At 37.6% G+C, this 25,184-nt stretch overlaps 1 protein-coding gene across 3 annotated transcripts in view; it reads left to right on the top strand.

The window, feature by feature from the left end:
• Window positions 1-25,184, top strand: part of LOC137277729 (long-chain-fatty-acid--CoA ligase ACSBG2-like) — a 53,687-nt gene that overhangs the window by 4,636 nt on the left and 23,867 nt on the right. The window contains exons 1-3 of one of the 3 annotated variants that reach the window (XM_067809622.1): window positions 4,913-4,930; window positions 20,304-20,410; window positions 22,528-22,604. In XM_067809622.1, the coding sequence (XP_067665723.1) occupies window positions 20,319-20,410; window positions 22,528-22,604 (169 nt within the window). In that variant the 5' untranslated portion in view covers window positions 4,913-4,930; window positions 20,304-20,318. Of the gene's footprint in view, window positions 1-4,844; window positions 4,931-20,303; window positions 20,411-22,527; window positions 22,605-25,184 lie in introns of those variants that run through there. The other 2 variants (XM_067809623.1, XM_067809624.1) reach the window with 2 other exon arrangements.

The raw sequence follows: 25,184 nt of genomic DNA, 5'->3' as shown, positions 1-25,184 counted from the left end.
ATACAACCTGAAGTGGTGCAAAACTTTGTAGATATATCAGTTAGAACCTGAAGTGGTGCCTTTTGTTATTTATATTTTTTGTGATTTATTATTTTCTAAGTTTCCATTGAAACATTTCAGACTTTGCCTCAAAAGTAACAGGTGTGTTTCATTTCCAGAGCACATCTCAAAAACTTTGTAATATCTGTCAACACAACTTGGTAGATATGTGTGGCAGACCTCAAAGTGGTGCCTTTTGCTCTTTTCAGGTTTTGGTGATTTATGATTTTCTCGGTGTCCATAGAAACGTTTCGGACTTAGTCTTAAAATGGAGGGATGGGCTTCGTTTCCAGAGCAGAACTCAAAAAACGTTCAATATTTTTCTGCAAAACTTGGAAGATATATGTGGCAGACCCCAAAGTGGTGCCTTTTGCTGTTTGCAGGTTTTTGTGATTTGTTATTTATTCGGTTTTCATGGAAATGTTTTAGACTTTGTCTCAAAATGGAGGGATGCAGAACTCAAAAACCATTTGATATCTTTCAACTGATCTCGGCAGATATATGAGGTAGATCTTTGAAGTGGTGCCTTTTGTTGTTTACAGATATATAGCATTTATATTTTTCATGATTTCCATGGAAAAAGATTCAAAATTAGTCTTAAAAAAACATCATGTAACCTCCAGATGATTTGTCCTTTCAAATATGTGGGTGCCGAGGGGATATGTCATCTTCTGATGACTCTTGTTTCTTCCTGCTAGCGAAAAGCTAGAAGTCACTGTAAAATAACAAGATTTAAAAAATTTGAATTTGGATGGTGAATCGAAAGGATAAGACACATGTCATAAATATACTAGTACAACTGGATAGTGGAATCATAATTTTGTCACCATTAGGTAATTCCTGCTAACCTTTAGTCTTCAGGTAAGTGTAATTTTCCATCCTCCTTGAAATGTTTACTGTTGTGTACCTCCGTAAAACAGATTTTGGGTTGATGATTAAATATTTTCTCATAGACAAAACATGGTTTTAGTATTTTGAATTTTTTAAACCAAACGGTTGATTAGTCTTACATATTTTCTTTGGTGAGATGATAAATGAACAGTGATATATATTTCAGACAGACATTTATTCAGTAATAGGCCAGTGGCCCAAAATACAAACATAGTTATAATTAGAACTTACAACAGAATCTCTTATTTTTCCAACGTTATATAAAAATAGGCATAAATTATTTATAACATATATATATATATTTCCCGTTTGATAAACAATTTGAATTATGTGCATATTTTGTCAAGTATGTGTATCATTACCATGCTAATACCAGTGGTGTGGGAAACAGTTTTACAATGAACATGTTGTCCATTATCTTGTAATGGTTTCAAGAGACACTCCAAGGTTTGTTGTCCAGACCATTGAGGGTGAAGGAGATCTGTTGTAATCTTCAACCATTGTATCAGGTCAGGTGATAATAACCTGTAACAGAACCCTGTAAGACAGTAACCCCTTTTGGTATGTATAACTTAACCGTCATGGGGAAAATATCCCTCTTGGTGTATGTATAACTTAACCCTCACATTTGACATGTTTGATGTATATATTATTTGACCCTTATGGCATATAGCAATAGCCCCAATAGAATATAGGGAATCACTCTCTTGGAATATATAACGTAACATCCAGAGAATATTTATCAAAACCTTCATGTAATGTAGACATTAGCAGTGTTGGAATATCGTGTAACCGATACTGAATATAGAAAATTGCTGAGATAGAATGTTTAGCTATGGAATCCCGATTGATAATAGCCCATGTGAAATGTTATTAATATCCAACTTGGAATATGTGGCATACTAACACATGAAATACTTAGGTAATATTTTATAACAAGGCCTGAAATGCAGCATATAACACAACTTTACAGATTCAGATACCTTTCGGTCTCCACTTACTGAAACAAATCGTCAAAAATGTCAATTCAACCTAAAAAGTTGAAAAAAACGCACCAAAAAAAAGCCTACGAAATCAGACTTCAAATGATTCACTAATTTTCCGTCAGCGCTGGTGGGGAAATTGTTTTCAACAGCTATGCTGCACTGCATAGCAAGTAAATAATCTACTCGTTACATAAAAATACATGTTGGTTGTGATAAGCAGACTCTGTCACAGAAAAAATTGAATGTCTGGTTTATTGACACTTATATGTCTGCCTGCACGTCTGATGATGACAGTGTGCAATACACAACTTCAATTTCTGACCATTTGCAATTTGAAATCAACACCTAACAGGATTACAAGCCATAAACAAAGAGCCGGCTAAGCGTATCGGCAAATGAACCAGTGTCCAATGACTAGGCGGTTTACACATGAGTGCATGCCGAGCGTCTCTGACTGGGTTCAGTATCACGGCTGCTACTTTTCGAGGAAGATAAACCCAAGTACAAATTATTGCACTTTTCATTTGCGATTATATGCTAATAATTTTGTTTATTTGCTTTTTCACAATCATCAATGCATTTTATCTATCGTGAACAAGTGATAACTGTGATTTAATTATGTTGGATGTTTTGGTTGCATGTGACCTTTAACCAAAAGTTGTTATTGATCTGTTTGTTGTGTACTCTGATATAAAGCTATGTCACCTCTGCATAGACATGATAATGCACCTGTTTGATAGACTTCATGTGCTCAACCTACCTGTGTGATGCTATTCATTGTAAAGTAGGGTTTAGGATGGTTGTGTCTGATTGGGGGAAAATGTGTGTTTGCATTTACAATTTATTGTTTCATTGCCTAGCAGCCATTTTAGCAGTAGCTGGCAATATCAGATAGCAAATCTTAGTAGCCACCTATAGTATCGTGAATATTGCACCAGAACCAGAATGTCAGCTGATGCACCAAGTACCTGTTTTGTCCGCAGCAGTGTTTCATTGCACTAACTGCTCAAAATGAAGTAGCTTTATAGAGATAAACAACATGACATATGCATCACAAACGATTCCTTGGCATTTAGGTGATTCTCTGAGAATTTTTGTTTGTGTTTATCTGCAAACATGAAAATTTGGGAAAAACACCAAAAGAGGCCACACCCAGGCTTCCATTTCAAGATAAGTCCAGACTAATTATATTTCCTGTTTTATGGATTTTTGTAATGAGGAAACCTACAGACAGAAGGGGAAAATATTAAAAACACAAAAGCAAAAACCTTTATGAGTTTCCATGTTAACTCTTTTGGTTTGGTTACATCAACTAGAAATAAGTTGAGTGAGTTTAGCTTTCCTACTGATCTCAAGAGTATTTTTCTTATATCACATTAACATTAGGATTTTATGTTTTGAGGGGAAAATTCATTTATATTTTTTTTTATTATTCATATTCTTAAAAATATGACTGCAGAACCATAAAACAAAAAAGTAAAATTGGTCTAGCATCAGCTGGTATTACATAAGGCTTTGTGCTGACTCATGACTCTGATCTTGTATTACAGATTCTGGTAACTTCCAGAAGTGGTATTCTATAATTTGATAAGTACAATATTGAAAAACTTTCTGAATAACGAAATAAGAGAAGTTATTATCCATAAAGTTTGTCTACAATTCTGATTTTAGTATTTGCTGGGTTGAGTCCCATCCAGGATTCAAACCCACACACTTGAGTCAGCTATCTAACCTGATCAACCACCTCAGGCTTCCACTAAATTGAAGCTGAACAGCTGTTAGTCAAGACCAAAGACTTTATGTACCTTTTGTTATTTTGTGTTGTCTCCATTTTATTGTCAGCGATAAACACTCTGTGAAGTTCTTTTGGTTTCATCATATATTTATTTGTTCGAAAATAAATTCAGGATGGCAGACACAATAAACATCTAAACAAGGAAAATTTCAGTGATGCTGCTGTCAAATCTTCTGTGCTCAATTCTATAAACCATGCTACATATTGTCGATGCAATCAAGACCTCATACCAAGTTCTTAATTAGCTGGCCTCAAACTAATGGTTACAATTTTAATTTTGATACAAAGAGTTTTTTGTTTGTTGTGTTTTTTAATTTTTTCAATCCCTTCAGTTTGAGTTCTGGGGGATAAGCACTTCACAATGTCTTCTTTGCCTTCTCTACCCATGAAGTAGGAATTTTCAAGCTTCCTTCCCAAATTATTGTTAGAAAGAAAGTTTCATTTCTTGAGGTTTTTCCCTTTCTCTTATTGGTCTTACAACAAAAGTAGGATTTCTTGAGGTTCTGCACTTTGTCTTATCTTTCTTACAAGACAAGTAAGATTTCTTGAGGTCCATAAACCATTTAAAAAAATACTGTGTACAGGCACTTGAAATTGCTTGAAAGGTGAAATTGGAATGCTTTAAAAAATGAAGACACTTTGTCATTGCTTGAAATTTAGTTTGTTCCTGTTGGTACAGATTACCCTATGTGGACCATGATTTCAGTGCTTGTTTCAGCTGAACTTCCACCTGTTGCAGTGGTACAGGGTCTTGACAGTTCACAAACAGAGGGTCAGTTGTTTTCATGGAACATTGATCAAGGTTTAGTTTGAAACCTGCAGTATTGCAATGATTGATAGATGTTTGCCCACTCATTGTGATCAGCATAGCCGACAGGTGTATCAGGTGTCGACTGACAGGAAGATATGACCGTCCCAAGCCCTTCTGCATTGGCATAAGTGAGGACCGAACCTGGTGTACCTTTGTACCGGTCACAGTTAAGCAGCTGCTTGGAGAATCACCCAGGTATGACCATTTATTGAAATCAGGACCGGCACAGCGTTCTTAAAATACCGTTGAGCTTGCTAGACGAGGAATGTTTACACTCAACTGAACCAGCCCAATTCATTTAATTGTGAAGCCGTTCATGTAGGTTAATTGTATACATACTGCATGCTTCGATTCTGATTCCCTGACGAGATTAAGAACTCAGACAACGAGGGATTGATGCTGATACAGGTAAATTATGTACACAGTAGAGTGCCATCGCAAGTGTAACTGATCTGATGAGTTAGCTAGATCTAAGGTATTAATTAGTTAATATGCAGATTTTAACATTTGACTTATTCTGTTTAGTAGTTATTCTGTTAGAATAGGGGAATTGGGGTCAGAATATAGCCCCACTCCAGATTCTTACAATATATATAATTCTTATAAATTCAATCACAGGGTAGCACTGTTTATGATGTGACCCAGTTGATGGTTAATCACCTACCCAGTAGTAGGCTGTCGAGTTGGTAGACCTACCGCTAGTTTGAATGACCCTCTTTCATCTCTGTTCATAAGGCCTAGGCAGCCATGACTTAGTGATAACTGACTGCGAAACTATCACATTTCTTCAAGAGAATGTTCTTTGTGTACATAGAAGAGTTGTGTTTTGATTATTATTTATTAAGCCAAGTATATTGGACCATCACTGGCTAGGGGGTGAGCCTTCTTTTCCTGTACAGGATATATGGTCCAATATTTAATGCATAACAGTGTTACATGTGTGTATATTTAACCTGCTGAAACAGTAGTAGTAGTAGTAGTAGTAGTAGTAGTAGTAGTAGTAGTATGAGTAGGAGTAGTAGTATGAGTAGTAGTATGAGTAGTAGTAGATGATGATGATGATTATGTCACTGGTACAGAGCTGAGTTAGTAATATTCTTTTCAGCCATATCAAACACTCATGTGCTGACCTTGCATCTGTCTTGAAATGAAAGCTTGATTCCTGCATATTCCTTATTTGGTCTAGTTGTTAAACATTGAACAAATACATAAAAATTGGCATCAGTTTTCAGTTTCAGAACTTGCATTGCTGAATTGCTTGGCAGCCATGTTTAATTTCTCAATCATGATGACTTGATTGAAACCAAGAAAGAGGACTATTTTTGCATTTTTTTAGAAGAAAATTATTAACTTTTCAGAGTTTGTCAGAACTGATAGCTCAAATATTCCATACATTTGGAAAAATCGCTCACCTACTTTGAGCATAATCCCAGTTCTTGTTACTGATATATAGCTAGCTCTAGGCTTTTAGTGGATACTCATAGGTTCTTTCGAAAAAAGATTTGGTTAAAAACGAGTTATTTTGCTTTTGTAATGTGAAGGCACATTTTCTTAATCTTCAACACATTTGCATTGTTGTTGAGATTGCTTACAAAACAATAGTTTGTGCCAGTGGTAACAATTAATTTGACCTTCAAATGCGCTTGTGATACTGACAGGACTTTGACCAGCTTAGTAATAATATGCTCGTGATTGTCTTGAACACAGTTGGATTTGTTCCGCTTAACATGTCCATGGTTTAGCATGTATAATTTGGGTCAGTCGGATGTCAGGAGCTCTAACTGGAATTGTCAGTGAACAATGAAATCTGGCAGCTATGGTTATGTATTGTTTGGTTGTTTAACACCACTCTCTGCAATATCTCAGTTTTATGGCATCTGGGACTGCAGCTTTTACGGATATATCACAATACACTCAAATGATATGTGATGCAACTTGAAGCCTCACACTTCATTCTATTCCAGATTGAATTTAGCATGGATAAATAAAATTGTGTGGGCAATGCTGTATGTTTATATTTATATACTGGAACAGAATAAACAAACTGTGGACAGTGATCAAAGTACTATGGACCGATGGCCTACATGTACCCTCTTTGCATATAAATACAATAAATAAAGCTTTCAGCTGTTTACCATCATCTTTTGATAGTCAGAATTATATGTGGTAACCAACACCAGTCGGGATAATGATTGTCAACTATTGGGCTGCAGTTCATTAAAACATGTTTTATGAGATATTAAAATTATATCCTGTCTTCCAACAAAATTGGATTGTATTTCAACAGAACTGTAACTGAATATCTCAACACTGATGGAACAGTTGGTGAAGTCATCACAGGTGCAACAATTCTATGTCAAGGGTTACTTCCCTTGAGCAAGCAGAAGCATGTGATTGTGGGTAAAAACCCCAGTTTGCCCTGATGTAGATCGATGTTCTAGGTACAGATTTATCTGTGATGTAGAAACGGTTCTTTTCATTTCAGTTATGTTCTTATTGGCTAAGGGATGGTGGGGTACCCTAGAGGTTAAGCATTTGCTTGTGACATCAAAGACCTGGGTTCGACTCCCCACATGGGAACTATGTGTGAAGCCTTTTTCTGGTGTCTTCTGCCATGATATAGCTAGAATATTGCTAAAAGTGGCATAAGACCAAACTCACTCTTACAAAGCTACAATTTTTTTGTATTGTTTCTAAAATTATTTTTTCAAGATATCTTCACACATTAATCAAGCAAATTGGTAAGTAGCGACATACAAATTTCTACTTTTATACTTGTTCAGCTCTTGAAACCTCTGTGATTATGGAGAAGTACAGTATCTGATCTGATACTGGGTACATTTAAGGAAGAGACATGTTCCTGTACAGAACTCCCATCCTCCAGATAACGTATGTATATAGACATAAAAGACTTGTAAATGTTTGATGTAGCCTCTCATTGAATCCCCTTATCTCAACACCATGGTGAGACACACTGGCTGGTAGATGGTTACTGTGTTTTTATTTTCTTTGCTCTTAGGTCCCTTCTGCTTTGTAACTGGGGCACAGTAGCTCGGTCGTCTGGCGTCTGTATATGTTTTGTGTTGAACACAATATACTGTACCTGTGATCTTGAGTTGTGTTCACTGTGAATATGTTTCTAAGTTTGTCAGTACCATGTGTTAGCTCATAGGCTTCAGGGGTTTTGATGTAGCCCAGTGGTTAAAGCGTTTACTCCCCCTCATGTCGAGTGCCTGGGTTCGATTATCCACATGGGTAAAATGTGTAAAGCCCATTTCTAGTGTTCCCTGCCATGATTTTGATGGGGTATTGCTAACTCACTCACTCACTCACTCACTGATGTGTTGTCACCAAAGATGTGTACATGCAACACCTGTATCAGGTTTGATTTTCCTGCTACAGTAAGCTGATATATGATGAACTAAGTGAAAAACTGTTCAAAATGGTGCTGAACCAAAAACTCACATGTAATCATATCACAGATTGTATATCACAGGATCGTCTGGCCCAGACTCAATTATTTGGATATCCCTGCCATATAGCTAATCTGTTGCTGAGTGTGGCAAAAAACAAGAAAATTCAAGCTGCTCACTCACTCACTCACTCACTCGCTATTGTTTTGGGGATTATCATCGTTTCAGAACTCAAATAATGAAGTCATAAACATAATTCTAGAGATTATTACTATGGTTGTTACATCACTATGGCCTCTATACCAATCCAAACAAAGATTATGAAAGAGAAGTAGTGCATATCTCTCACAACTAAACTGTTATAAATAGTTAGAAAAAATGTGTTTCTATTGTTAGTAATCTATTTGGAATAGATTGACAGCATCTTACAGATGATGTGTATCATGAGAGTCAGCAAGTATTGTCGATCGTTAACCGGTTTCTCTGTGCGACGTGATAACCATGGCAACACAATTAGATGCTTATACAGTCAGTACTGTTTGTATGGGAGACATGATGGTTAGATCAGAATGTGTTTCTTCCTTCTTGTCATCTGACAACTATGAGACCATTCAAAAAGGTATGAAACAATGTTTGTCACCGGAAGTATTGACATCTCGGGAAGTGTTGTGACCTACTTATGGGCCATAGCAGTCAAAACATTATGATTTTATACTTCATTTCAAAAGTTTACACTCACCAGTGTAAATATGGGCACTTTCTTCAGGCAACTGTTCTATGTTTTGCCAAATATTCCATACTGTTTAAAGGTACCCATTATTGTGTATTGATGTATTGTAAAACAAATCCATACAAGATTTTTGTCATGAGGTCAATAACTGGTAAAAATCAGTGAAAATTATCGAATTGTCAACAAGACTTTATACCACAATGCAGTTGTTCATATGTACGATATTTGCATATGCTTTTCAGCAATTAAATGCATGATCCTCATGCAATTCATCTGCATAAGGTTTGCAGTGGGTTACCCCAGTTTAATGGACAAATCAGTCCTCAATGTGTAATTATACATAGTCAGGGTTTTAAGTGAGCCTAAACTTTTGAAACAAAGTATATTAACAATGTTGTCATTTTGATTGCCAAAGGTGTGTTTTGATTACCCTGGCATATGAACAAGCTCTCTCATTTCATCTGCAATTAACGTCCCCAGGTGTTGGCGACATTAGACTCAGCTGCTCCTAGGTCTTCAATTAGTATGATGTGCAGTAGATGCAGTTTTTACTCGATGTTAAAAGCAACGTGTATGGAACCATTCTTTATTGGCAGTTTCCTTTATTGGGTATAGAATTGTTTTGAAATTTAATTGTCATAGACATTAGTGGAGAGTGTAGCGACCTTTATTGAGTCCATTTCAGAACCGGTAGTCAGTTGATATTAATATTTTGGTGAAATCGTAGAAGTTATCATTTGTGATGCACACAGGTATGTTATGCATGTTTTATACCTATATGAAACCCTTTAGAAAAAGTCTCTTGTTCCAGTCAAAGACCCATGAATATTTGGGCTGGAACTGATCTTCAGTAACCCATGCTTGTTTTTAGAGGCGACTAGCGGGAATAGGTGGTCAGACTTGTTTGCCTCATATCGTATCCCAATTTTATAGAACAATTTTCATGCTGTTGATCACTGGATTGTCTGGTCCAGACTTGATTACGAACAGACAGCCATTTTATAGCTGGAATAATGCTGAGTGCGGCGTAAAACTAAACTCTCACTTCTCACATGAAAGCTATCTGACAGAGGAAGATGTCCATGTATAGTGTGTTGTTGTACAAAACATCCTCAGCCCTGCTACAGTTGTAAGTCTGTGTTAAGGTGTGAGAGTCAGTTAGGTCGCCCACAACTTTGAGCGTCAGTTTAAAACAAATACAACTCAAGTGTAGACTGATTTGGCATGGACATTAACATGATGAAGCTTTGTCCTCCTCCATACTTGGATTTATTAACTAGATGGGACTGAGCTATTATGCCAAGGTTGACAACTTGCCAGATTGGGCAGCTTCCACTGTATATAGTGTATCTTCACACTAGGGACAACATTCCAGAGTGACCAGGTATATATATAAAATATGAAACCGAGAACTATATTTGGGGCTAAATGCCAGACTAGATCTTTGTTTTCTCCGTCTGCACTGGAAGGATAGAAGTGATTTCACTTCTATTTTCACACCTTTGCTTGGTGATATTCATGAATGCACACTGGTATAATCATGGTAATACATGTACCTACTCTGATAAACCTGATTACATGACAGGTGGAATTAAGTGTTATAGGAAGTATTATTGGCTTAGGTCAGTAGACCAGACCGAATTTCACTTGATTCTTTCTGAAGTCATTGCCTTTTGCAAGCCAATTGCAGTTGGCATTTTGTGTAGTATGGTCTGAGCAGGTGCCCTTTGATAATTTTCTGACCACTGGCCAAACAACCAACAGTCGTGTTGACCCTTAAAACGTTACTGACAAAATTTGGAAGAAAGTGTCGGAAATCACCATGTTCCAAAACATAGGGAAAACAGCTTTTTTAGAGCAAGACTATGAGGATACTTGGGGCAGACTGGTCTGGCAAAAAGGGTAAGCACTAAATATGCTCCTATGAATCTTGGTTCCAGGTGATGCATGACATGACATGACATTTGATTATTTTATGTCTGTCATAGCAGTTAAGTGGACATGACTCACTTACATATCACATTCTGTTTCTTTTCTTAAAAATTCATTATTCCTGCTTTATGTAAATGGTAAACAGTTTGATGGTGGCCAAAGTTAGGTTAAATATCTTCTCTAAATAATTTTGATTACATCTGCGATTAATGTAAGCCATATTGGGCAATATGAACATCCCATTACACCCAATGTTAGTGCATCCAAATGACAGTCAAACGAAATTCCACAGATTCATTGTGGGAATGCAAACATTGCAAACGTTGCAGTGTGGCTGTTTAATTGTGAGTTGAACTGAGACATTTTAACTGTCAAAAAACATAAACATAATGTTTTACACCAGTTGAGTGAAGCAAATGCAAACCAAGGAAAGGGATGCTCAAGAGTACTCTACTGTAGAACACTGTACAAGGCGACGACAACAGACTGCATGGTGACACTGGTTACCATGGACACATTTAATAAGGAACGGGGAGATGTGGATGGCATACTGACGTCAATACAGTGTCACATCATGGTGTACTGTCAGCACTTTTGAGCATTTTGAAACTAATATGTAAAATTGGTTTCTGGCTAATCACAGAGGATGGTGAACAGAAAAGCACTTACATTATCCCAACTTATGAAAATGCGTGTGAGATTTGTGTAATTTGTATACATCACACATTGGAGACATGCAGTTTGGATATTGTTTGGTCGCTTATCTTTTTTCATAATGAAAAGGGTTGCTACAATAGTCTTGGTTAGATATACAGCCTGTGTATCTCTTATGTCCATCAATTAAAGATTCTCAAGGTGGGTACACATACATAAATCATTTAAAGACATTGTTATAAATGAAACCCTGTCATTAAAACTACCCATTTCGACTTTTTATTACCTTGAATCGACCGTTTTGAAAACAGTGCACAATTCTCTCCTGCAAATGAAATTTCAATCACGCCTAGGTGACTTAATGCCAAGGTGACTTATTCATGTACATTTCCGGGGGTAGGTTATCTTGTTCATGGGTTTGTGTAAACCTGTTATCGTGTGATTTGTTTTGAAAAATGAAAGCTTTATGTTTTCACAATCTACTGCCATTTAATTTTGTCCCTGCTTTGCTTATTTTCCAATATACAACTTGTTTTCATAGGTGAATCTGTTAAAATCGCTTGTCGTTAATATTGTTATAAATTGTTCTGTTACAAGTGGTGTCATGCAAAATATTTTTGGTCATGATTCAAAAGCATGTTTAACTGTCTAGCAGGAAGTAGTTTTGATCTTTTAACTTGATGAAAACAAACCAAACTTACTGATTCTCAAACTGACTATCGACGGTGAAGCCAAGGTTTTGGTGGCAAACTGTCGCGAACATCTGCCAGTCTGAGAGTAAATGCTGTTTAGGACTGTTTTCTCTGAGTTACAAAATCTAAACTACTTTCTACTTGTAGTAAAATATGTATTTCATTGACAGACAATAAGATTTTGTATGACATTGAACATAACATAACAACTGTACTCTTGGAATTGAGGTGGGTGTCAATATGATAGTACTTACAGTAGTAATGTCACTTGGACCACAACCTCAATTGATCGCTTATGAGGTCATGTTTCATACAAAATCCTTTTTGTCATCAATCATTTAATACTAGTAAGTAGTTTTGATATTTCTAACTCGAAGAAAACAAATCCAAATAGCATCTTCTATCTTAGACTAAGGCTTAGTCTCTGAATATATATAGTTGTGACAGTAAGAAACAAACCCATTTTCATTGACAAGGAAACCCTGGGAGACCAGAGATTCAGAACTTGAGGAAATCTAGACTTGCTTCATTTAAGATTTTAGCACTGCAGAGAAGGCTTTCCATTGGGTAAAATAACATGGTTCAGGGACTGTGAGACAGACTACATCAATCTTGACAGCGAGGTAGGAGTCCAACCACCCACTTTCATACATACAGGCTTCCACAACGCTCACTACATGCTCACACCATCACCCGACACGTGAGACCATTTAAGGGCAACCTGACAATTCGGCATGTCTTTGTTGATGTCGCGAAAGCAGCAAATTGATGAGCTTGTTAGACATTTTGTATACAACTAACTGCAAATCCTTCCTCACATGACGTCTCTGCGTTTCACTGAAGTGGGCTGGTGAATTTCAGTCGTTTGATATTAATATTAACCACATGTTTTTAAAGAAAAAAATTGATGTTCTGCGTAAGACTAACCACATGTTTTTCATATGTAATGGTTAAAAGAGTACAAAAAATGTGTTTGTTTGTTCTTTAACAAAGTCAAAGTCACCCAGCTCCAGCACTGGAACAGGTAGTGAACTTTGGTACTGTTCTTGCTTAGGCCAAGGAGTATCTTGCTGAACCTCTCCTTAGCTGTCAAAGTGTCAGCCACCAGAAATTCTTGTCGCTTTTGGAACTAGCCACAGATTGTTCAGTGTTCAGCCAGACTATTCTCGAAACGTTCATAACCTTACGAACTTCGCAAGCCCATTCTTAAGACACTGGCTACGATCAAAGTTACGAATTCTTAGGGCTACGAACATTTGGAGAATAAGGGCCCAGGTTACTAACAACAACAAGGTTTACCACCTAACACCCCCCTCCAGTACATGCTCTCACAGTCCATGTCTAAGATATGAGGACGTAGGTTACAAGATTAACAGCATTGCTCATAAGAAGGTTGACCTAGTTTGAATCCCTTCCACTTGGGTCATGTGATGGGAAAGTACTATAACAAAATAAAGTACATTTAATCTCTGTTTGTCTGTTGAAAATGAAACTAAATGGAACTACATAAAGATGGAAAATTGTTGAACTGAAAAATTGAAACATGTTGAACAACTGGAATATGATTCATAAAATGATGATCTATCATCATGATAAACCAAATTGAAGTGATGGATTTTTTGTAGTTGATATATCCAGATTAATGTGGGTGTGGGTTGAAGCAAGTTTGGCATAGTTGAAGTTTTGTCACATACTATATAAAGATATACACAAGATTAAATTCTTGTGAAACTAAGTGTGAAGGGTTATGTACGTGATGAAAGCAAGATAAAGCTTTGCTATGAGTCGTGTTGATGAGCAGTGATTGGGGGAGGGGGCAAAGTACGATCTGTGTCCAAGACGTGACGTCTGCTGTCAGAAGCTGCCATATCTTGGCCCACAGAGAGGCAGGTAAGGCAATCACTGGATAAGCTGGTTGACGTAGCACCTGTTGTCAGTGATATATGTGATCATTGCTTCAAGTGGAGTTCTTGTGAGAGATGATTTATTGACCAACCTTGATCTTGTAGCAGCCTTGTTTTGGTGAGCTTATTTAGTCTCCTCTGTTGGTTGTTGGATTTTGTAGGACTGATGTCTCAGCATTGTGAAATACGTCCTCTCTTGTGATGGTGTTGGAAATTTCAAAATAGGTGTGAGTTTCGTTGAATATAGTACTTATGGACTTATTGAATGAGTGAGTTTGGTTTTACGCCGCTTTAAGCAATTTTACAGCAATAGCATAGTGATAGCAGAAATGGGCTTCACACATTGTATCCATATGGGGAATCAAACTCGGGTCTTCAAAATGACAAGCAAAATGCTTTAACCACTAGGCCACCCCACCGTCCCTGTGGACAAGTTGACAATGACTTTGATCAAAACTGTTTTCTGATTGGTTACAACTGTTGAGAACATGTAAACTAAAACAAACCCTGTTTAGCCAAACTTGTCTTAATTTAGATATAAGAAGTAACTGAAATGGTCATCATGCGATCTAGATGTGTGACTTTTCTCATGGCTGTTTCTTTCTATCATGTCCAGAAAATTATTTTTGAGAAACAAACACCAAAGTTGCCAGCTGTACGTGATCCTTGGTTGTTGCTACATCATAATGGACTGACATCACAACGATGTTCAAATTACCTCCACCTTCATCTGACATATCCTTGGTACCATTGTGCTATCATTCCTGTCAACTGAGGTGTCAATCTGTGTCAAATATGGATTGATGAAGAACTGTCTTTAAATATGTGACAAAAATATTCTGTGGAAGATGGCGACTGTCTCTTACGCTGCATGGTAAACCCAAACACATTTAAACTAGTATGACATAACCACAGCAGCCACAATGTTGTTGGTGCCTCAGGAATGAAGTCTCCCTGGATACCAGATTGTGCAATCCTAAAAATGTCTTTAACTTCTCCAGGGCATTTAGTGAAAATGCCAAAGAACCAGGTTCGATTCCTCTTATGGGTACCATGTCTGAAGCCCATCTCAGGTGTAATGTGCTGTGATTTTGCTGGAGTATTGATTAAACTACGCAAAAGTAAACTCGCTCTTTCATCAGAAATATTTCTCAACAAAATTGTTGAGAAATCGTAGACATGTCACTCTCAGTGGAAACTTGAAATGAAAGCCTCTGTAAATGTGGTACAAGCTGTTGATAACCCAGTCAGAATACCAGTCAGAATACCTGTCATCAAGGTAGCTAGGTGGATGCGTCTGCACTGGTTGATTAGGGGTTATCAGCTGTGTGGGTGTGAAACTTCGCAGTTTATGTAATCTCTGTCTTTCTCTTTGATCGTTCTATGTAACTGAGGTTAGAAGGGAGTCCAGGGTCAAGTATTATCTTGTCCAGGTTCTCTCATCAACCACACATACCTGTATGTCAACTGATAATTTGAACATGTCTGTCTGGATATTTTTAGTCTTGGGATCAATGAAGTCTAGGTGTGTAGTATACATATTTTATAGGCCTGCAGAGACTTGCTTTCACAGAAGCTGGCATTTGACCCAAGTCTGCATCAAATATCAGTAACAATTCCATAATTGATCATGTTTTGGTTTTAAGTATGTCATGGTCTTGTAGAGGTCAGGCTTTTACCTTGACTCACAAACATGGGGGTTCACGGGGACCTCTAATTATTAGTTTGAAAGGTCCTTGCATGCATTATGAGGGCCCTGTGAAGTAACAGTGTAGAGAACTGTACGGTACAGGCTGGAAAGAATCATTGCTGGATGAAATGATGCACGTTACTGCTCTGAACGAAACAACCAAATACCTAGCAAAGTCATAGATATGTTGTGGGTACAGTGAATAATAACATGCATCCCTCTGGATGCAGTAAATATCTTTACTCCTTTCTCAGTATTTGTATGTAATGTGTGCAAATTGGAGCATAACGTATAACCATGGAGGTGATTTATATTTCACTGATATCATGACAGTTCATAATTCAGCCTTTCGGTATGGTTTTAACAATTTTATAACCTTGTAGAGGTGATTTGAATTTCACTGTTGTCAAGACCATTACAGAAGGAGGCTTTTTCTTCTGCTTCACAGGATTTTACTATCAAATGCAATGTTTGAATGCCTCCAGCAAATCAGACTTCCATTACTTAACCAACTGGTTTCTTTCCCAAGTTACATTCAACAGAGGCTTTGTTTAGTAATACAGATAACTCATGGACAGGTTCAGAACTGTGTGAGCACATTAGTTGACAGTTGGCAGATGATCGCTGGTGAAGTGTCCACTTCACACCATGTCTGATAATGTTGAAGGGTATTATTTTGTAGTGCAAGTATTTTATGCTTGTCTGATTTCCGTTTGTCTGAGAGAAATTATGTAATCAGAATAGTTCTCCTTCACTTCACGCTTGTTCTACTGTTTCCCAGTACTTTCAGTTGTCATAGAGAGGTCCCCGGTATAGCATGCTTGTTGTAGAAAGGTCCTATGTATATTGTGCCTTTCGTAAGGAGGTCATGACTATGATATGTTTGTCTCAGAGAGATTCCTATGACAGTATGCTTGTAGTGACACCAGTATATCCTGTCCAATAAAGACAGGTCTACAGTATACTGGGGCATTTCCAAGGAGGGTTCCAGTATGTCACACCTTGTGTACTGGTCAACAGTTTATCATGCTTGTCAGAAAGGTTCCCAGTCTCACATTAACTTGTCACAGAGACATGTGGAGTATAAAATGCTGGCCTCAGATTGACAATCACTCATATGATGTGGAGAGGCCTCCTGTAAATCTTCTCAGTACAAACAGGCCTCTGTATCTTTTGGTTATTCCAGACTTGTCCAAAACAATTGCAGTATATATCATGCTTCTCTTATATACTGTAAACAGCCAAATTATCACGACTGTTTAATTTTCGTGAACATCATGTCGGACTTCACGACGCGAGAATAAAAACATGAGATAATGTAGATATATCATACACTCTATTCAGGTAAGTCAACAACACAAACACAATACAGGTGTCATTGCTCAATCATGTGTCACCGCTGGGCTAATCTGGATTAACACAGCTCAATCACGTTCTATTTTCATCGCTCCAGCACCTAATTAAAAAGGATTATTTCTGAAATCAGTTACATTAATTTGTTGTTAGATCACATCGCAAATCTGTTTATTTTATAACAGGTGTCAATTGCTCAATCACATGTCACAACTGGACATGGCTCAATCACGTTCTCTTTTCATTGCTCTAACACCTAATTAAAAAGGATTAATTTCTAAATCAGTTACATTAATTTGTTGTTAGATCACTTCGCAAATCTGTTTATTTTATAACAGCTCAATGGTCACGCTCCCACGTGTCGTGTAAAAACATTTAGAGACGCCCCTGTAACAAGATCACCTCGCGAAAATAAGAACGCACGAAAATGTTTAGTGACCATCACTCGCGAAAATTTAAAGGCGCGGAAATAAGACAGTTTACAGTATCAGGGGCTGTGGGGCAACCTAATGGTTAAAGTGTCACTTGTCACTTCGGAGAATTTCCTTCGATTCCCAACATGGGTAGAATATGTGAAACATATTTTTGGTGTCCTCACTCACTCTAGTATATCAGGCTTGTTACTGAAATGTCTGCAGTACTGATAGCCTCTCTATGAAAGGCACTACATCACACTGTGCAATACGCATCAGCGATAGAAAGTAGTTTCACCCATAGCGAGCTGTTACTCTGTACATAGCAAGCCCTAATGTCCATTAGCAAACATCTTATCGCTGGTGCATAGTAAATGGTGTGTATATACTGAGGGCCTTTTTCTGTCAAACATGGTACTTGTATACTGGTCACATGTGTAATATATTAGGCACCTATCTGACAAGCAATATGCATGTGTATACGGGAACCTTTCCGTGACAAATGTTACAGTATTCATGAGACCTAACAACGAAATGCACGATATTGTTGCAGGTAGGTAACAGTATTACATGCTGGTCAGAGAAGCCAAAGAGACATGTGGTCCTGACTGTTTATCAACATACGACAATGGTTTGTGGTTTGTGGCTCATGCTTTCAGCGACATGTTTGGCCAGCCCATTGATGATATACAAAGATTGATACAGCTAGAATATTGTATACTGTAGCATTGTAAATCTATTACGTCAACATAGACGGCATGTTTTCCTTCTGTTCCTCAATAAGTAGCATGGTGTCTTCATGTCCTCCCTGGTTCATTGGGATTAATTTAGGAGTGATTTCTAAGATACAATCTGATCCTGTTAATGCTGACAGTAAATGATGATACTATCAGGTCTTTGTAAGATTCACATCTTTTCCTCTGTTTCTCTATATTTCCTTATGATCAGCCAATCAGAGTGAGAGCTACTGGGGCATGTCACTGTGACCCACCTAGATCATTAGGAAACATGTCGCTAGCAGTTATGAGCACATTGGACCACTTCCTTCCCCTTCTAGTCTTCCCTCCCCCCACTCCCATCGCCCCTCTCCCTCTATTGACTCCTTTTGTCCAGTGTGTTGACAGGCCCAGAAGCTGGTATATCCTGGCTACTCTACCATATTTTCCATTTTTCCTCTCCCCAAAGCAGTGTTGGGATATAACTGTTGATTGAATGTTACTGGAAAGGTTTTAAATTCATTGACATTAAGCTTGTTCCAATCTCTGAAATAAATTTTATTTGTTGGCTACAGTTGGAAAATGTTCTCCCTTTTATCAGTTTATGAAACAGAGTTAATTATGGCAAATATGGTATTGGGTTGTGACCTTACATATTGTTGACATACAGTGTTCAGGTAGCCTGGTAAATATATATATGTCGAATAGCTTTCCAGATGTTCGTTTATGTTGTATTATTTGTAGTGTTTGCCATCGCTGGCTTCTGTTTACCTTGTACATTTTGTAAATATACAGTAATATTTGATTGAAAGAATAGAAGTGAGATCTAGTCCTCATATTTGTTATGTTAGTGAACACAATGCTGAAGACACTGACATCCAAACATCGTCTCATGTATTGCTTGGTTGCATCAAGTGCTTACATGAGTCATCTTTAATTACAACTATAAAATATTCATCATACATCAGTTGGATAACATGTATGTAAGGCATTCTAGAAGTTGTAAGCAATAGTACTGATGTAGAAAGTGTTAATGGTTGACCAACTTCTTTATGCTGCAATAGTGACTCCTTTTGTCTGTCATGGTTCTCGTTTTCTTTCTTTCCAATGCAACATCTAACGCAACACATCATATGTGGGATAACACTTTCGAGGTATAAGTACAGATTCTAGTATTTTGGTTGGGTTGAGTCCCATCTGGGATTCGCATCCTCATCCTCAGAGTCAAGTGCCTAATATTGTCTACACACAAAGTCAGCTGCCTAACCCACTCAGCCACAATATTTCCACCATGTAACATGACAGAAAGATTTGTTGGTTGACTTTGCAGGAAATATATAGCATTTTTCTCAGTATGTCTCCTTATAAGTTGAAAAGTAATATTTATTTTGCCATGTACATGCCACTTATCTGCCAAGATGGCACTTAACCAATTGTGGCCCTGTGTATGTGGTGGTTTGTTTTGTGAGAGCCCCATGACTTGAGTACTTATTGCTAGAGTAAGATTAAGCCTCAGATGGTTTTGTTCTGGTTTCAGATTGCCATATAAGGTGACTGTGCTTGTCGTAAGACGTGACTAATGGAATTTGATAGTCAGGCACGCTGACTTGGTTGACACATCTTCCAGTCACAGTTGTGTAGATCGATGCTCATGCTGTGGATCACTGGATTGTCTGGTCCAGACTCGATTATTTACAGACCGCTGCCATATAGCTGGAATATTGCTGAGTGCAGCGTAAAACTAAACTCACTCACTCTGGTTTGAGAAACCCTTAACTTATATATGGATAGCTGTATTGGTCCAGGACCTCCTTTCACAAAGCACTAAGGTAATCGTAAGTTATTAAGGTAACCTTGGAGCAATGTTAAAGAATGGGAGTTAAGGTTATCTTTAGTAAAGGTTGCTTCGTGAAGAAAAACCCAGATTATGGGATCAGGGGACCTGGATCCCGATCCACAAAGTGTTTGTAGAGTTACAACATGTTGCAGCCCTTTACTTTACCATAAGCTTACGAATGTCGTAGCTACCTCTTCGCAAAATATCCAAACTGCAGTTTAAATAATGCCAAATAATGCCAAGTTTGTATCCTAATCGACAGAAAGACATTTACAATTTCATCAGAACAATGGGTTTTTTTGTAGACCAGAATATGTTTGTTTACAGAGGACTGACAGTGTTGCAATATCATACTATGTTACTGTTGTGCAGATATCCCAAATTTATAATACCTCAGTGCTATCACCCCATGGTGTGATAACAGTGTGTATCCCATGTTTATTACAGGTGTGTTAAACTGAGATGTCAGTGGCAGGAATATCACAAAGTATCCAACAGGTTGAGGTTGCCAAGACCAAGGTCAATGAAGAGTTAGAGATAAACCATAATAACAGGTACACAATGTTGCAGTTAGTGGAGTAGATGCAGTGTAGTTTCCAGGCTGTAGTATAAGTTCAAGGCCACATAGTCGTCCTAGTGATCTGCTATGGTGATCTGCAAAGGTGATCTGCACTCCCATACTGAGAGATACTACTGAGAAAAGACATGATAGAAGAAACTTGATTTCTGTTCATGCATTCTGTTCTGCTATGTGTATAACAGGGTTTGTGGTTCTTCATAACAAGTTTCTAGTGTCCTGCTTGAGAGGTTTTGGATTCATGTGAAACATTACGTACAGGTTTATACATTCTACACTTCTGTTGTGACAAACCCCCTTCCTCTGTGCTAGCAGTGCCCACATTTCAATTTTATGTTACTATGAATGCTGTTTATGGTAGGTTTAGAACCATTACATGGAGATCGTTCATGGTAAAGCACACGGCTTTGAGAGACTTGGCCCCTTGAATGCTGTCAGGGTTTTGTATCTCCAATGAAACAGTCTTCATTGAAAGGTCTTTGTAGAGTCAGTGACCTCAAGCTTGTGTTGGAAAACAACTACAGCAATAAATACGTACTTGTCGCACCACTCACAATACCAACGTGAAGATTCCATTTATATTTTATATTGTATAATATGCCCAGGATCCAATTCCATGGTGGCATGTTTGTTGAAAACAAATGAAGGAAACTGGTCAGGTGAAACTGTCTTCTTGCTAGGTAGTGCCCACGTACCTGTGCAGCTTCTGAATATTCATCGATTCATTTATCGACTTAATCATTGATCTGTGGGGATCGATGGTCTGGCCTAATTTGCAGTTGCTGTTAAAGATGCACAACCTGGATCTAGTTGTGGTGGTCTGATGTTGTTGTTGGGCCTAACAAAGACGTAGTAGTGTCTCTTAGCCGTAGGATGTTAGGGTGCAGTTAGAGTTCAGTGGATATTTCATCTGGAATAATCATGGGAAGGTAGGATTCATATACAATGGTTGAAGGTAGGACATGCCTACAGAGGGGTTAGACTCAGGACTGTGTTCACTGTCACTTGAAACTGGTAAACATGTGTAACAGTTATGGTTGAAATGCTTGGTGACTATCTCTGTTGAAACTCTTGACTGTAAGATAATTGTTTACTGAATAGCTAAAGGAAGTGTGAAGGTTTATGACAATTATTACTGAACTGTGTTCCTAATCTGTGTTGAAATTCATTACAGTTTGTTGTTAATTGCTTACTGACTTTGCGGAAGGCAATTTTGTAGTGTATTTGAATTACTAACTAAATGCATGCTCATTGGTGATTGTTTGTATGGTAAAAAAATTCCTGTGTGTCAATCAGTTGCTTTTAAAATGTTTTTTGTTCTTTTTTCACGTTGTCTTGAGACTGGAGATTTTTAGCACTTTAATTGATACTCCATATTTTATAAGTGTGTAGAATTATACTTAACCATATTTTGAATAAGTATAAGTTGAAACAGGTTTTGACGTTTCATTTAAGATAATTGCACTTAAACAGCAAACTACATGATAGTGTGCTGTGTACTACTCCTGTTCCAGAGATGCCCTAAATATATCATTTTTACCACAGCATTTTTAAAGATTAACGTTCTTGACAGAAATGGGTGGGACTTGATAGCTGTTTTGAAGAACTGCATAATATGGCAGATGGTTATTGACAGTGTGTGTGTGTATGTATGTATATATATATACAACAATGTATGTGTATATATATATATATAACTGTTAGTTGTGCAAGCACCTGTGACAAGAACGTGATGGCCAGCCACCATAAACACACAATATGAGAGTGTGCCAGGAACATGTTGTCAGAATTATTTTCACATGAATAAATATACAATATTATAGCTACCAAACTTGACTCATTTATCTAAAGATATTATCCATTCTCAGATACTTTGTTTTCCTATGCTGTGAACTTGCATTTTATTTTCAGTCACTGAGGACAACAGTACTGTAAACCATTGTATATTTATGAGTAATTGTATACACATTATTGTGTTAGATTTTCTGAGATATTTCCATGATTTAATGCATGTTTTGTACTAATACCATGATTTGTTCCAAACTATTGAATAAACAAGTTCTGTAGACATTTACCTATCTGTATATTTTCCAGTGCTGTCAATATAGCAGAGAAACCAGCAGAAGAGATGTCTGTCCAAACTCAGAGTAATGGCCCCCAGGGATCACGAGGTGAGAGGCCTGTTGTACCATTACTGTACTGATAAAATAGTATGCTGAATTTATAATACACTAGAACTTCCAGCAGCAAATTCATCATGTTCATCATGTGATACGTGTATTTCAAAGTCAGGTGCTGGGGTAGCCTAGCGGTTAAAGTGTCTGCTCATAATGCTGAACATCTGGGTTCAACTTCTTTTAGAGAACCAATATGTGAAGCAGCCTGGTGTTGCTGGAATATTGCCCAATGTGGCATAAAACTGAACTTGCTTGCTCATTTAAATGTCACCTGTGGAAACTGATTTTTTTTTTTCTTTTTTCTTTTTTTTTTTGAAAACAAATGATAGCTGTTTTCCAAAATTGTTCCTGAGGCCATGTTTATTTGATATTAAAGCTGTGGCCAGAAATGTAACATGTCGCCATAGAGCAGGAATATTGCTCAGTGTGAGGTAAAACTAAACTGACTCACTTGTAACATTTGTGTGAATAATTGACTCTAGACTAGACAGTCCAGTGATTGAGATCAAAGTAAACTGATATACAAGGACATGTATCAACCAGGGTAGCTGACCTGGCCGTCTGACCTCATTCATCACCTCAAGTTGCAGCATGCATGGGTTGCTGGGGGGAATCTCTCTGAGTGAATGATGAGACAAAGATCCAACAGGGCATGGTGGGCGAGCTGGCTAAGGCGCCAGGCTAGTGATCCAGCAAGGTTGAGGTTTTGGGATCGAGCCCACCTGTGACCGGGTGTAAAAAAACCTTGGAGTCAACTTTGTGTGCAGACTCTCTCAGTGTTATCACAACCCCTAGTGTACAGTACACAACCCTGTGCACTTAAAAGAACCCACGAATCCGTTGGTATATGACCAGATGGTGGCCACATGAACACGTGCATACACCTAGTTGCGGGTACAGCAACGTGCAGTAAACTTGGACAAAGTGCTGTGACTATGTGTCCCAGTCCACCCAGCTGTCAACTGGGTACCTCGTTAGGATGAGAGAGCCACAATAAACTCGATGCGCCTAGTGGCAGCAAGAGTTGTATACTCCCCAGGGAGTTGAGATTGAAATACGATGTGCTGATGAGATTTACATCCGGTGATTGAGGGAAAAATACTTTAGCGCCTAGAGAAATTGCCTTGCAGTTTGATTTGTGCGCTATACAAGAACACTTAACTAACAAATATCTGGATCATTGAGACTTTGTAGAAGTGTTGAAAATGGCAGATGTGTAGATAAACAAATAATCATTTTAAAGTGAATGCCTTGATACAGTATATGAAGTGTGTTCTATGTCATATTTGTGTGTCTACTTTGATAGTATTGCATTGGGGTGTCATGGAGTTTAGTATTGACCTGTCGACTCAGTAAGTATACTGATCATTGATAAGAAATGGATCAGTGCAATGAATTACCCATGCAAACTTGCAATTCATCATGTTAATGCTGAATATGAACTTGTCTGATTCGTTAAATGTTTGATATTTTCTACCGTCTCATTGTCCATCTCAAGCATAGTAATCTCAAATATATGTGGACAGTTCTGTGGAAGTGAATTTGATTCAGATAGGTTAGTGATACATTTTAATCAACAGATTAATCAACAGTTCTGGGGTCAGATCCAGAGAGTGTTCGTAAAGTTACAACATGTCAAAATTCTATAGTTTACTATTTACTAACGAATGTTGTAGCACCACGAACACTTGATGGATCAGGACCCTGTGCAGTGTGCTGCAGCAGGCAGTAATGCATCTAGTTGTACAATGGTGAATTGCCTCAGGCATTCAAATAGTCAACTTTTTGTTAGATCTTTCAACCGTAATGTGATACTTCCACAATGATTTGCAATAACTCTGTAATAAAACATGGAGTCAAACAACAGACCAAATTTTAAGTGAAGAATAACTGACTCAAAATGCAGTCACATGTCAATCATATGTGTAACTATATTGAAGAATTGTCTCTGAAATGAGTTCACCGTTTCTACATCAGAATTTGTTCAAATATATGATCCACCTGTATAGGTGTTGGGATGTTTCATTCATGACCGGAAGGCTAAAATCGTGACACTTCTTGGTTCAGTGACCGTAGCCTTTGCACTACTTACAATACACTGTTGTGGCTGAATAAACAAGGCGCACCTCGCTTGGAGTCTTTGACATATTACAAAGAAAACAGGATTAACATGGACGCTGGTTAATTTGGGAACATATAAAAATATAAATGAAGTTATTTACTCATTTTCATGTCTATTCTTTATACATTTTCTTTAATTCGACATGAATATTATCCCCTGCTGAGTCTGATAGCAAGTTGTCCATGCAGAGAAGGCTGAACTTACATGCACAACAGTAAGTGGAATATCACAATAAAATATTGAATCTACAGTAAGTAGTATAGTCCAAACATCAGTGATTGTAAGGCAACACATGACATGTTATTCAACATAGAAGAATGTTCAGAACAGTTTTCAAAAACTTAAAATTTCTCACAAATATTTATGTTCAGGTGTAATGGCATAGCCATTATTTTCACATCATGTGCATTCCTGCAGAGAACGGAGACATACTTATCAGTGAATGTTCACTT

The sequence above is a fragment of the Haliotis asinina genome, chromosome 3 (assembly GCF_037392515.1).
Source record: "Haliotis asinina isolate JCU_RB_2024 chromosome 3, JCU_Hal_asi_v2, whole genome shotgun sequence".
NCBI lineage: Eukaryota > Metazoa > Mollusca > Gastropoda > Lepetellida > Haliotidae > Haliotis > Haliotis asinina.
The sequence above is the reverse complement of the archived record's forward strand: the minus strand, read 5'-3'. Positions and strand labels throughout refer to the sequence as shown.